General features: G+C 35.9%; 1 protein-coding gene across 4 annotated transcripts in view; it reads left to right on the forward strand.

The window, feature by feature from the left end:
- Positions 1-15,478, forward strand: part of LOC112573143 (KICSTOR complex protein SZT2-like) — a 98,586-nt gene that overhangs the window by 31,084 nt on the left and 52,024 nt on the right. For all 4 annotated transcript variants that reach the window (XM_025253233.1, XM_025253231.1, XM_025253230.1 and 1 more), the window contains exons 20-23: positions 12,804-12,928; positions 13,324-13,481; positions 13,835-14,088; positions 14,642-15,058. In XM_025253233.1, coding sequence (XP_025109018.1) covers positions 12,804-12,928; positions 13,324-13,481; positions 13,835-14,088; positions 14,642-15,058 — 954 coding nt within the window. The remainder of the gene's footprint in view (positions 1-12,803; positions 12,929-13,323; positions 13,482-13,834; positions 14,089-14,641; positions 15,059-15,478) is intronic.

The following is a 15,478-nucleotide window of genomic DNA, read 5'->3' on the forward strand; positions in this document are numbered from 1 at the left end:
ATCACCTGGTTCTTTGTGATGGCTGGTGTCATCAGATTGTCTCTCCTCATGGCCTATGTTCAGTTCATGTGCCAATGCCACCTTTAGCTGTCTTTCTGACTGCCCTATTTTTGGCTGTCTTGTTTGGCGGGAGGAAGTTATCCTTTGCAGACCAGGTAGGCCATACCACCGTTGCATTCCCACCACTTAGGAGGCAGACCCCCACCAGTTTCTTCAGGAACGCTTTATTGTTGTACATGTCTTAATTACTTATCCTAGCTTCTAGTGTTTGCCAGCATTTTTTTTTTGTACGGCTGACTCATTGTATACCTTACTGAGGATCACTCCACTCAAGATGTATCATAGGATTTAAGGTTTTAGTTTTAACTCACGACCTTTGTTTTAATAGTGGCCTTTTAGGAAACCACAATTCAACTTTTTTATTGTTTGTTAAACCTTTTTTTAAATTTTTTTTTTTAGTGGTTTTGTTATTGAGTCTTTTCACTATTTCAAAGAAGTATGACTCTGTCGCTATGATATAGTTCTCTTTGTGCCAAACCAGAAAAAAGGGTTGAGCATAAGTACATGGCGCAGCTTACAGCATTCTTTTACTTTGAGAGTCTTCTACCAGTTTCAGTGTCATTGATATGAATAAAGAGTGATTTAAAACAAAGAAATTCTGATAAAGTGGCTTTCACATTTGCCTACTCTTGCGGGAGTAATAATTTTAGATGATGGACTGCAGAAAGTACAACAGTAAAAGCATGACTTAGCCTGCGAAAATGTACAGTATAGTCTGCCTTTGTTCGGCTCTTCCACCTTTGACTTCAACTCTTGTGAAAGAAACATTAGTCAGCTGCCACTATCATAAATACCTTTCTTCCCAACTGAGGGGAACTGAACAGAGGGAATGGAGCGTTTTGAGAGAATAAAGCCGTTTTCACTCATTGGAATCATAGATTACAGTAACTGCATGAGCAGTATATTATTTATCTGCACAGTCATAAGCCTACTTTGATAATTGTAAGGGGTTTTAATAAATAATTAGTTCTAAACAACAATAATTATTTGACTTATAGCTGCTGTTTGCACAGTTTATTTGTATACTTAAATAATATACGGATAGACTTCTGTTAATTCTAGGAAAAAGTCCCTCTTCATTGTGACTATGTGTGTGTGTGAAGGCTGTTCGTAAAATCTGTAAAGTATTATTTCATATTTATTGTTCTTACTTTATATATATATATGTTTTGGCAAGCACATCGCGGTGAAATTTAATGGCAGTGGGCAAATCATCACTACATATTTTTTTTGTTTCTGCAAGGACTTCTTTTTCTGCAATTAAAAAAAATCATAGTCTGACAGCTTTATAATGTATATCTTGCAAAAGTGCTAATTTTTACAATTATCAAAGATATCTCCGCCATTTGTTATTTCGGATTGATACCTGATGCTGCAAGTTGCATCTTTTACCCATTTTTTTTCTGTAAGACTGATACTGAAGTTCGAGCTCACGTGTAAACGGCTGTTTTGCTGGTCACAGTGATGCTGTTATTATATTGATGATGTAATATTGGGATACAACTGTTGAAACGCAGGTCATTTATCTGAGAATTCGGACGTTGACCACATACTGTTGAGTTTGCTGTCAGTACGAAGCTCTTACTATTGCATACGACCACAATTTTCGTCTTTCTTTAGGCATTTACCATCAGGAAAGCAGACGATACTAACTTTTTACCTGCGTTTTTTAAAATAAAATTTACCATTGTGACAGTTTTTAATACAAAGGTGATCTTTTTCATCTAGCTTTGTACGTTTGTATGACTTGGTAATCGTAACTGAGTGGTTAAAAGACTGAACCTTCCACTTTAACCATCGAGCGTGTGCTGTGCATGTACTAAATAATTGACGAGAAATACCCTAATTGACTAGTATTTTAGGTGAAGACATTCTTCAAGTATCAGATACTTGCTTGTAAATCAACTTTGCAATAACATACAGAAACTGCCTCAGTGTAAATTGTTAGTGTACCTTGAATTCTTTTTTTTCCACAAGTGAGTGGGTTTGGTTTCATTAAAAGTTCGAAAATCTTAGTAAATTAGCATATGTTTGGAGCTTTCCATTCGCTGTAGCCTTCAAGGTTAGAAGTATACATTTAGATTATGTGCTTCCCCCCCCCTCAAACCCCCTCCCCAAAATGAACAAGTGTTTATTTTGGAACATATAACAACTGTATGTTCAGTTTACTTAATTTTGTGGTTTGACTTTAATAAGCCTTTAAGCAAATGTGTAAAAAGCCAGCAGTGAAAAGGATCATTGCATAAAGGAACAGCAGATATGTGTCACAACGTAAAAGTGTTGTCATAGAAATTGAGGTACAATTAAATGGCACATTACCAATGTGTGCCTAATGTTCTGTTCTGTTGCTATAAAAAAGAATGGTTATTTGTCAGGATTTAGGGCAGTGAGTTAACACACAGAGTTGAGCCTGTAATTAGTACACGTGCGCTTACATGGATGTCAGGAGTTAGGGCAGTTAAGTTAATCCACAAAGTTTAGCCTGTACACGGTACATAGATGGTGTATATTAGAGCAAATACGCAAATGCACTACAGGCATTCACTGGCTTAATGGAAGTTTGAAAGCAGGTCAGTTACAAGTGTTTGTATAGTATTCGCGTAGACGCACAAACATGGATATGCCAACTCGTTCAGAAACGAGCAGCATACCCATTAACACTGGCAGTGGTCACACACCCCCGACACAGGTCGGTCCGCCTGGCTTTAGAGATCAGCCCTTGACACACTGATAGCGGCCACTCCATGCCGTGCAATCGCCGTTCTGATAGCGCGTCATGCGGTGACAACACCCCTGTTACGGTTTGTAGTGAGGAGCAAGCACTATAGTGTCTGTACACGCGAAATAAATTAGAAATATGATGTAAAACATTCTCTAAAGATTTAGTAAAGCGAGGGATGTCGTCAGCCACCTTTTCATATTGTTCACTTAATAAAATTAGAGCTGCAGATCATGAAGGCGTAATAAGAATATGAACGTGACTGTTTCTTAAGCAGATAGTTACTAACTTAATTTGGTTCGACACCTGTTCACATCCCAGTATTTCGGAATTTGTAAACTTTCTATAATCAGTCTGCATATTGTTTTATTTTCAAGAGGAACGTGATTAGGGATATCTGTAAAAACATGTTCAGACATGGAGGCAGACAAAGTCGGCTGGGGCAGAGGTGTGCTGATAGTGGCGACTGCGCTTTGCGACAGCAGGGTGGCAGGGTGGGTGATAAGGTCTATTCAGGCTCAAACCCATTGATCCTTCACTTTACCTTTTGACATTTTATTTCTTTACGATAGCCTAAAATAGGACATCAGTTATCTTTCAACTCGTCCCATTATTGGCTTAGGTTGGGGGAGACAGGTTTTCACTCCAAGTTCAGTGTGCGATGCAGCAATGAACATTTAGAATCCATACTATGAACTGTTCAGTGTTTGATTTGAAGCTGATTGACTTCACAGTAGGTCTAAATTACATTGTAAATGTACTTGTGAGTGTTGTATGTCATTGTCACTCCCCATAAACCTACTAGACATAGGTTCTGCCAGAACAGTTTGTGACCTGGTCACCCACGTGTTTGATCGTGGGCGTGACCATCTCACCCCCTTTTCGACTGACAATCGTTGAAGAGCGGCTTGAGAAGAGTCAAAGTGCAAAGTGACAAAGTAGAAAGCTTCATAAACTAGTCCACCTCTGTAGCCATGGCTAAAGCTTGTGAGCAGTTTGTGGGGGCAGCGCGCAGGCCGGCAGGTAGTTGACACGCTGCGTGACGCCGACATGGGGGCGGTGGCTGCAGGTAGAAATGTAACACCTAGTAGCTAGAACACACCTTCCTCAGGCTCAGGTACATCAAGGGTGCTGCGCCACCAAGGTGCTTCGACAAGAGCTAGCCGATGAGAGGTAACTGATCGTTTAACAAGAACACTCTGTTATACAAACACTTTATGACTAGACACTTTTTTTTGTACATAGTTCTCAAGACTTAATCCTGAGAACAGAGGCATAGCTATACCTAATTAGAGTAACAACTTTTGACTAGAGCTGTAAGATGAGAAAGAGTTTTATTTTTGCTTTTGTCATCTTTAACTGTTTTCTTTTGTCAAGCAGACTATCTTTTTAAAGTTAAAGCTTAGTCTGAAGAATTTTAAGTACAAAAATGAAATGGATAATTTATGTGTACAGTGTGGACTCAGGAAAGCAACAATTTATTCATCAAGAACAGATTTTGGTAAATAGTAGGTGGACAAAGAGATGCAGCCAGCTCTCTGTGAGTTGGAAGATTGGGTCTTTGGCAGGAATACTGTCTTCCATGCCAGATCTAACTCTTCCAGCTCATAGTGGCATGGCATGGCCGCAAACTGTTACTGACAGAATCTTGTCCTGCATTTGCAACATTGTCGTACTGGTTTCTATTATGTTTGAATATTTTGTTTGTGTTTGTGCTCCTTTCTTCTTCTATGTTTATCAAGATGTCTACTAATAGTTTAGCAGGGTCATGAAAAGAAATAGATGATGGTTATCTTCACAGTTTATTGGAAGGGAGGATGCATGCTAAATTGTAGTCTTAATTTCTAGGAAGATTTCAGATGCACATCAGTCAAATTTATTATGCTGAATAATATTATTATGTGTTTAGCAGTGCTAATCTTCAAGTTTGTCTAGGATTGGTGTATAGAAGTGTTTTATTCATTTAACTTCCATTCAATTTAAGTATCTAGATTTGGCTATTTTGAGGAGGTTGATTTAATTTCTGTCAGATCTGGTTGTTTTTCTCACTTAAAGTTATTCCAGATCTTTTCTGCCATATAGTCATCCGGTTGTTTGATAAAGGATACAGTGGGACATAAAAAGGAACTATATATGATGGGTGCACAGTGACATGTTTTGGCAGTAGAGGTCAACTTTTTTCTTATTTCTTTCACAAACTTTCACAAGAGAAGGAATTTATCAGCTAAGTAATATGTTGTAATGCAGCTTTTGAGATAATTGATTTTGTGTTATCAGTAAAAGGATATGCTTCACTGGGGATGACAAGGAATAACAATAAGAATTATGTATGTACATAGGTCCATCAGTTTACAATAGCATCTTTTTTGTTGTTTAAGCCTTTCACATTTCACATTTGAAGAACAAAAAACCCAGTTTTTGCACATATGTTGGTTAAACCAGCACAAGAGAAACAGTTTTGAAAACTGATGTGGCATAGCCTTAACCCTTCCCATTGTTGGCAATAAGGATATAGAGATGCACAAACATAATTTAAATTTTCTTTTAGCATTTAGACATAGTATAGTCCTGTATAGTCTAGTACCTATGCTAAATTTCTATTAAATATAGGGAAAATTTCTTGCTTAAACTTCCATGCATTCCTGTGACATTGGCAGCCATTTGAGAGTGAAAACGGTCTTTAAAAACAGAGCATTATTTAAAACCTGAAACACGAGGGGAATATTTTCTTGAAATGTAGACCTTTTACCCTTAAAATGATTGACCTATAATAATTCTCCAAATAGCATCTGATCCCAGGGAAAATTCTGTTATCTCTTTTTCATTGTGTTTAATTAGTCACAGATCAAGCAAATGTAAACAATAGTTAAATTTCTACAATATACATTTATCAAATCACATTAATGTTGTCACAAATACGGGGATTATTGTCATTTGCAGCTCTCAGATAATTACAAAAATGACTATTTTCATTTATCGATTTTTGCATAGCTGTGTAACCAAGATTTAAGGTGTTAACAAGAGTAGAATAAAGCACATCAAGGAGAGCTCAAAGCTTCCAGTGGTGTTCTCGTCTTTTAAGTAATAGTTCCTTCATGCGTGTTAGGTTTCAGTGATAGACATGAGGGACATAGGTATTCAGAAAATAATTTTTCGTTTTGCTGCAGTTGTTTAGCTTTTTATGAAAATAAGTGTGTACACTTGTAGCTGATGAAATGAATGTTTTTATTTAATTCATTTATAGATTTGTTTCAATTTACACTTGGGCTGGTACATTCTCATACATGAAGCGGGATATCCTATAGTTGCCAGAGGATATATATGAGGCTGTATATCCTATAGTGGCCAGAGGAGCAGGGAATTAAGTGGCAAGGCCTGCTTTCTTCCTTTACTTCCTTTTGTGTAATAAATCATGTCTGTTACCAGTCATAGGACTCTGGAAGCCTCACACCAATGATTTTGTGCTCCAGCATTGAGCAGTCAAGCCACCAGGCTACAAAGGCTCCCCACATTTTACATTTTTTCCACTAGGTTTATCTTGCATGTGCCAAAGTTTTGTGCTTGAAATTATCTTTCCATTATCATGTCTTTGGAGTCTCGTATTTTTCACTTTGGTTGATCAGCATTAGTATATAAGCCAGAATTAACTGAATGAATCTGTAGCATCTTAGAAAAGTATTAATCTTGCTGCTAAAGTCTGTATAATGGTGTGGTGAACTCTTGTAGTGTGCCTTAGTTCTGTTCAGGCCAGGTATCTTGAATTCTTTTCTGAATAACCTGCTTCACATTACCCAAGGTCAGCTTATTTCTTGGGCTTTGAAAATTTTATTGTATGTAGAGAGGCATTTAATTTTGAATTTTATTTTTTGATAAAGGTTATGTTCTTAAAAATTTTATCCCTTCAATCTTTTTCAGCTATTTCAAGAGTAGTTTTATAGTTTGCTTTTTCCTTTAGGTTATTTTATTTGTATTAAAGGTGTTTTGTGCCTGAATGCTGGCATTTTGTCAAGCATTTTAGATGTGGTTTCATGTTAGGTGCATCTGTCTAGTGGAAGAAGAGTGAGAGAATGTCTTCTTTGTGGGACAAGTCTCACCGTGAACATAGTTTGTAAATAATATGATCTTCATTGTAAGTTCTGACAAAAAGGATGGTTTTGAGTGGCTTTGTTGGTGCTTTTTTACCTGTTCTGATAGGAGATTCACTTTATGCCTGATATCTAAAAAAACTTTTAAAATATCCCACAATATATACTCAAGCAGTGATTTTGTTGCTTGGTGAATCAGGTAGGTTCATATGCCCTATGTGAAGGTTTGTTTCTAGAGTATTAGCTTATTAGTGGTTTGATTCTGTGTTTGTGGTAGCAAACTGACTAAGCCATACTGAGTTTACATGATATATCCTGGGCGCTGTGGTCGCTAACTATTAATCTGAAGTGAAATAATTATTTACACAAATGGAAGAAATACTCTCAAGTCCTCACTCCTTTGTCTATGCCAGATGGCATTTTCTTTTCTTTGTGTTTTTAAATGAACACATGAATCGCTTAAATGATATAAAGTATTATTTTATTCATTAGGGTAAATGTGCCATGAAGTCAGAATTACTCATCTTTGGTCATGTGTATGCATATGCTATGGTACATCAGCTATGTGAAGTGTTTAGACCAAGTTAAGAGAGGTGAGGGTAGAGGAGGTGTAGTCTCATACCTGTGTCGTGTAGAGAGGTCTAGGTATTTGTGATTTGCCTTGAGGCCTTTACTAGAATTGCGAGAACATAAAGAGGTATGCTGTCAGTTGGGTGAAGTTCACATAGCACAGTGATAAACTTTTCAAACAACACTGATAAAACACTTTCTCACTTGTGTCAGTGTGTATGCTGTATTTCAGTAAGTGTAGATATTTATTAGTTTATTCATGTTCTTTGTATACTTTAGTATATATTTTGGATATTTCAGGTGTTTGAGAAGTGAAGTGTAATTTTAGTGAGGAATCTGAAGGCATTTCAAGTACTGCTGTACCTCTAGTATCCTAACCCACTTGTTCCTTAGTGGTGGATAAGTTTTGTCAGGGGACCTGTTGATAAAGTGGAGCATAGATTATGGGAGCATATGGGGCAGAGGGCAAGTTTGTCAGAGGGAGCATCTGTTGTGTCTCTGCTTGAGCTTATCAGCTTGCCCTTCTATGCCTCTTAAAGACTATTTTGTGTACAGAGGACAGCTCAGGTGCAGATCATGCTGCCACACATTCACAGGGGGGAAGCCTGGATTTCTGTATTTCTGTTCTACTAGCAGACATGTTGCTTGTTTTCCCAAAATGTACAGTCGGTTCATGCTTTTGCTGCATGTTCCATATATCTGGCTTATGATGGTATGCAAACTACACAGCTATTTTTAATTCTTTTGCTTTAATTAAATTTATTTCATTTTGATCTGTTTACAGATGTTGGTAGTTTTGTTCAGTGAAGAAGCGAAAAACAAGAAGTAGTATTGCTTGCAGTGTTTTAGATTGCTTATTTCTTTGTTGGCACTATTCTGCTCATAATGTCCACTAGGTGATGATGTCTCATTAGCAATGTTTCAGTGCTCTCTTGGACCGTATACTACAAAGTGTGTGGGGTTTGTGCATTGATTTAAACTGCTGCCCTGATGGTAGCCATTTCTTTGAGCATAAGGGCTTCTGTTAGCAGGTTTTTCTAGTTGAAAAATGTCTTTACATATGTTCTTCTTTAAAGGATTTGGTTTCAAAGTATATGTTGCTTGTTTTCTGTCTTCTTTGAATTCCACTTTCATGTTTTGGAGGTTTTGAATTGAAAACAAAATGATATGAAATATTTGTGAACAGAATAAAAGTATTCAATAGCTTTGGCAAAAATACTTGACAGGTGCTGTTGATTTGTTTTGTGGTCAGCCTGGTTTGAGATTACATGAAGAACACAGCTATTGCTCTTAACCTGGTTTGGGAAACGCTTTAATAAATGAAAAAGAATGTTATCCCTATCAACAGTCTGTCTCAGTTTCAGTGCTTTAGCTTTAGTGAAGGCCTGCCAGGAAAATACAGTTTCTCACTCTGGTCCTACTTTGTAGGATAAATATTTGGATAAGGATTTTTTGTTTAAAGCTGTCACTTTTGATTTAGACTTCTAGCACTTTTAGCTACTGTGACCCACAGTACATGGTGAGTAGTTTACAGAAGGCTACATGTTGTTACTGATGTGATCCAGCTAAAGAGCAGCCATATATACATCATTGTGATCAGGTGTGTTATGTAGTGGAGAGAGTTTTATCTCATCATGAGCCTCAGAAGCAGGTGAGATTCAACTCCTCCAACTGCAGGCTATACCTGAAACCAGCAGGCATGATCATGTGGTGTGCAGAGTGACATCCTTGGACCAGTTACCTAACTCCTTTCTTCCACACTGCATTCATCTCTCAAGCAATGATCAGCATTATGGTACAGTTTTAAAGTTGAGAGCTTTCTAAGCATTACATGTGTGCTTGATTGAGTGAATATAAAATAATGTGGGTATGCATATGTGTACATCAGTTGAAATTACTACACTTTTTCATAATTTTAACACAACCTTCTTTTTTTGTATATGAATATTATACATTAACCACAATTTACTCTCTGTGTGTGTGTGAATGTGTGTAGATGCACATATATGTGTAGTGGGTGGGAGAGCGGGGGGGGGGGGGGAAATTGGTGTTTTACGCCGTGCCAGCAACTGAGACTATATTACGGCGAGGCAGCCTGCCCTGTAAACAGATGCCACGTGCAGAGAAAGAACAGCGTGCCCGAGACGAGAAATGAACTCTGGCAGCCAACCTTCACTGTATTGGTGACAGGCGCTAACCGTTGCGCCACTGGACCACTCTAGTAGGTGGGAGAGAGAGAGGGTGAGAGGGATATGGAAACAGTGATGCAGATGCCAAAAAAAAGAAAAAAAGAGAAGAAATTCATCTACAGGTTAGAAGAGATGATTTTCAAGTTTTGATATGTTAAATGTATGCTTAAACATATTTTCTTCTAATTAATCTGCAAAGTGTTACAGGAAAATGATCAATTCTGTCAAACTAATGTGGCAGATGAAGTTCTGCTGTCCAGTCTTCCCATGACATTAAGTCTCGAATGCACTGTTTAGTTTATTTCTTTACATTTATTTATGTAATTATATTTAATCACATAGTGTTAGATTTATTTCTAAAAAAATTATTATTGTCAATGATGATATTAAAAGATTTTTTGATAAAGTATTGTTTGTTTGGGTGCATTCATGTGCAAGTGTGTGCAGGCATGTGCATGCGTTTTTGTGAATGAAAGTGTGTTGGCAAGAAAGGGAGTAAAGGTATGGTGAGAGGTGATCACAAGAGAGATGTGTACTGAAATATGTATCATATGATGTTCACAGGTATGATCTGTTATCTTACATTTTCAAGAGTCATTTACAGATTTTACTTTGTCTTCTGATCTTCATTGACATGTAGCACATTCAAGATATGTGACTATCATGTTTATCAATGTTATGCTGTATCCACCCCCTTTTAATCTAGCTTAGCTTAGGCATTCTTGTCTGTGAAACAGATTGAGGAGGAATACATTGTTGTGTGGCAGAAAAGCACTTGTTTTAATGACTTGGTAGTGGGTTTAGAGATGGCTTATTGTAGTGTCATGTTCATAGCATGTCAAATTAGTTAGGTCAATGACCTTGAGGCAAAATGTTTTTGTTGACAACATCCCCTTCAGAATCTTGAGTGTAAATTAAGGCCTCCAGTAATCTTTCTAGTGTTTATCTGGATAGTAGATACAATGGCTTCTAATAGGTTCACATGGTTGCTCTGACAACCCAGAAATGTAGACATTTTGGTCGTGGAATGCTTCCACAAAAGTGTTTGCCATTTTTGCTTGTTTGTTTTACATGAACAGATTTCAAACAAATATCAAGCAGAAAGATTTTGAATAACCCTCTAAATGTTAACTGTCTGTTAAATAAAAGATTGTAGCATAAATCTGTGGAAAAACTACTGCAAAATAGACTTGATCTAGTATGGAGATTGTCTTTTGCAACTTACTTGGTGATTGATGGTTATACCAACAGAAATGCACATCTAACATGTCCTGTGTCTATTCTGCATTCTTCATTTTTTGGTGGAATTTGAATGTTTATTCTAAGTCTGAGAATCTGTGATCAACAGTTCTATTTTGTATGTGCATTAAAGAGAATAAGCTACATGTGTTGATTAATCTTTTGAGTGGTTAATAAATTTAAAAAAAAATGATAGCATTTTGTTTTTTATCCTTTTTCTTTTGTCTTTAATTTACTGCACCCTTAGTAGTAGTTTAATGAAACAAACTGCAAAGTATGTGTGTGAAAGTATTTACTATAAAAAATGTATTCATTTTTACTATCGTAAACATAACCAAATAATTTATTTTCCATTTTTCATCTTTCTTTTCTTTCCTATTCTCATTTTTTCTTACCTCCATCTACAATACATTTAGACTGGGCATGTACACTTCAGCCATCATCACTTCAGTGAAAGCAATGTCAGTTTCACTGTTTAACTGTTCAATAGATGTAGCAAAGTCATTGAGGCCATCATCATGAAAATTTATTAAATTCCTTATGGTATGAAGGGTTGTAAGAAAAATTAACAGGATATTGTAATAGTTTTGTGGGTTATCAATAGTCTTATTGCCAAGCTAACTCCCCAAATATCTTTTCACACATCTTTCAGTTTTGAATGCAAGAAATATAAATGCATGCACATGCTGGCCAATCAAGATAAAGATAGGTTTGAATATTTTTATTTAGATTTTCTTACAGACTTCCCTTCCAGAAACAAATTTTTGTTGGCATGTTTGTGATACATATCAAATTTGTAGATACAGATTGAAAATCAAATGTGGAAAAATATTTATTTTATAAAAAAGACACACAAAAAAAAATCATTGTAAAACACATACATGAAATAACGAGCAAGATAAATTCTTACTTAAGCCAGTTATGAGAAAAGATATGGAAGAAGTACAACCACTGGGGTTAAGAAGAATGTTTGTACACATCTTTCATTCAAAATATGTTTTTAGCATTGTTTCTATGATGTTTTCCATAATTCACATAAATTTGTTAATGTCAGGGTTATCACTTTTCTGTATCCTTACATGCAGTTACAAACACACCATTTTCACTTGACTGGTAACTTTTAGTCAGAAGCTAAAAGAGACCTTTTTGGAAGGAAAAGATTTATAATATGTTATTGACTTTGGTGAAAAAGTTTAAGAAAACATTAACTTTAGGCAAGAAGCTAAACAGTGTTAAATTCTGCACATTCTTTTAAATACACCCCAGTTCTTTTCAAAGGATGTGGAGAAATTGGAAGAACTATAATAGACAAAAAGATTATGTCACACAAGTTGCTATCCTGGTTATATAAGTATGAGAATGTCTCCGGCTAGAATTGAGAATTTAATGATAGTCACATCATAAAAAATGCATAGGTACTATTTAATCATGATAATAAAAAAATGTATGACCAAAAATCAATACTAGGGAACATAAATTCCTATGAATACTGATTGTTGAAAGCATGTTCTTATTCTTTGTGAAAATTTCAAATCTATTTATAAAAAAATATGAAATAAGAATCAATTTACATCTAGAAGTATTTCCTGTTGAAAATATGGAATATATGTACAGGTATTCCATTGACTATATAATCATTCTAACAATCATAGTGAAGCTTTTGTTCAGCCATTATTTCTACATATAATTTTTCGGTCTTGATTAGTAAATTGAATAGTTTTGTGGTAGTCCAACGGGAATTTAAGATAGTTTAATCAGAGCAGATAAGCTTCTTAAAAATTTGATTTAATACATGTAACAATGTTTTCATCTTAAGTGTTTGTTTATATAAAGATATATGTTTTTTGGAAGTAATGATTTTGTTTTAAGTTTATATCATATATATGATCTTGAAAAAGCAATTAAAAAGTATTTCAATAATTCTGCATATTACCTGTGCAGTTTTTCCCTGTGGACTATGAATGTATCTCCAGTCTGACCACCTTCAACTACCTGACCTACTTATGTCAAAGGGACAGCAATGTGCCAAACATTGTTCCTGACATCATTAAGTCAGGCCAAGCCAGGTGAGCAATAAAAGTGCATCACACACTGAATATCATGTACAAGAACCAGATTCTGTGAAAATTGCCTTTTCAAGTCATAACCAGGCAGCTGTTTATCCTGTCTGTGGCAAGTGTCAAGAACGTAGATGAATGATTCCAAAGTGTGATTGGTCATGCAATGTGAACATTGTGAAATACATTTGTTTGAAGCTTAAACTTTATATCCATTATGTTCAGGAAAATCTGTCTAAAAAGACATTACAAATTAGAATATATCACCACAGAACTTCAGCAGGGTCTTTACATTCTATCAGTGGGCTACATATAAAAACACTTTAATTTACTTGTCTGAGGTATATAGATTCTGTCAGTTGGTTACAGATATAAGCATGCTGATTTTAATTTACCTGTATCAGCCCTCCTACATCGAAGTGGCGTCATAGCCAAACAGAAGAAGATGGAAAGCTTCGAGAGTCTACCATCAGTTTGATTCCCTTTCCATTTGACCTTTTGACTCTTTTGCCTCGTTGCCAGCAGGCTGAATTAATTTTTTCTACCTACAGTATAGCTCGTGGTCAGTATCTACTGCTATGTACACTTACATTTTCTCCTATTTTTTCAGCCTTATACAATCAAGTTGTGGCAATTTTTTTCCCCAGCATTAATGAGAGCCACATTTAGTTGTTTGATAATAAGTAATTTTAATAATGATTTTATATTTTAGAGTTTGTGTTGCTGTTTGATATTATGTTTGAAATTGGTGGGGTAAATATTGCTGTATTGGTGGTTGTGGTGGTGGTATGTGGGGGGTTGGGTGTTGGGTTTCACTGTTTATGCTTTTTGATGCTTGCAGGGTGGCTAATAAAGTTGCTAATTTTACTCTTGCTGTGATATATGAATGCATTGCTGTTCTTGTTTAATGCTTAGGGAAATCAGCAGAACAGGATTCTAATGTGGACCCAAAGGGATCCAATGAACTACTTTTCTCATTGCTGTATGAAAAGTTCAAGGAAATCCATGATCAAGAGGTCTCAGTGTCCGCAGATGAATGTACAAAGTTTGTAGACTTGCTGCTCAAGAGGGAAAGAGACATAAGTCTCCACCCATTTCCTTTTAAATGTTCAGGTTTTGCTGATGAACAAATTGATCGAAAGCAGCAGCAGACACATGATGACAGGCAGGTCAGTTCTAGTACCAGTGGTTGTATGCATTTCTGTTACCTTGATTTTAGAATCTGTCAAAAACAAATTTTTACAATGTTGCATTGTATAGCTTATCCAGTAAAAAGCATTTCTCAGTAGAAGCAAAGATAAATTCCCTACTTCTTTATAGATCTGAGATTTGGGGAGTGAAATGGTGTGAGAAAATGGAGAGAGTGAGCGTAAAACTGTGTAAATTTTAAATGTTTCAAGGAATATGAAGAATGATGTAGTTCTTGTTAGATGCAGTAGATTTCTCATTATGACCACTCACACTGCCTGCAAAAGCTTAATAAATTATTATAATTATACACACACATACATATATATAGAAGAGACACAGACAAATTCTGCCTGAAAAATTTTGATGGCTTTTCCTTGTTTGAAAAACTAAATATTTGAGCTCTTTGTATGCAGCTGTATTCATTTGCTTTTTCACAGCTTTTAGGAAATGTACATTTTAATAATAATCTAAAAATGTATGACTAATTATCTTAATGATAGTTGCTAGCTGTGTCATATTTGCTTTTATCAGGAAACAGATGGTGGCGATACAACAGATGCAGGTGGTCCAGATATTACTGGAGACAGAGTGAAATCAGTCACCACTGGTAAAGAAAATAATGTCACGACTTCTGTCCCAAATAACTCTCCACCTGGTGCACGTGCACAGCTTCAGAACGCTACTAGTGCCATACCACTGGCTCAGAGTAGTTCAGGTTTAGCTGGCATTGGATCTTTACAGCAAAACCAAGCAATGTGGCGGTGCTTTGTGAAAGCTACAAGCAGTACTCAGATGATTGTGACTTTCCTGCCAGCTAGCTATGATGATTTGCTGCTGCTAAATTCCCAGAAGCATCCAGAGGAGGAACTTGCTGAAAATGCCTGTAGTACAGGAAACAATACTGGAGCTACTGTAACTGCAGATGTTGTGGAAAGTGCTTCAGGATGGGTAAAACATCTTAAAAATACAATCATACCATGAAACATTTGGAAGCATATGATAGACAGTTGTTACTTTAATAACAAATTCAAATAACTTATTAGGTTTCTAGGGATAGGGTTTAATTTTATTAATTATATTAATATTGAAATTAAATTATTAAAATGTTAAGTAATTTTATTACTTTTTTTCAAAAGGGACTTTTTTAAGATTCCACTTAAAAGTATTTGACTTAAAGACCTACCTGATTGGTGACGCATACACTCAAAAGACTCCTTTCATGTTCTTAATGCCTCAAACATGAAATCGCAAGGAACAACATAAATTTTTAGAAATTAAATAGAAATTATTTCCTTGCCTGTTCAAATCTCCGTTTGGGCCCATTTGTGGAATCATGGCTTATACAAGTTGCCCAGAAAATACAGAATC

Source organism: Pomacea canaliculata, linkage group LG10 (genome assembly GCF_003073045.1).
Source record: "Pomacea canaliculata isolate SZHN2017 linkage group LG10, ASM307304v1, whole genome shotgun sequence".
NCBI classification, from domain to species: Eukaryota; Metazoa; Mollusca; class Gastropoda; order Architaenioglossa; family Ampullariidae; genus Pomacea; species Pomacea canaliculata.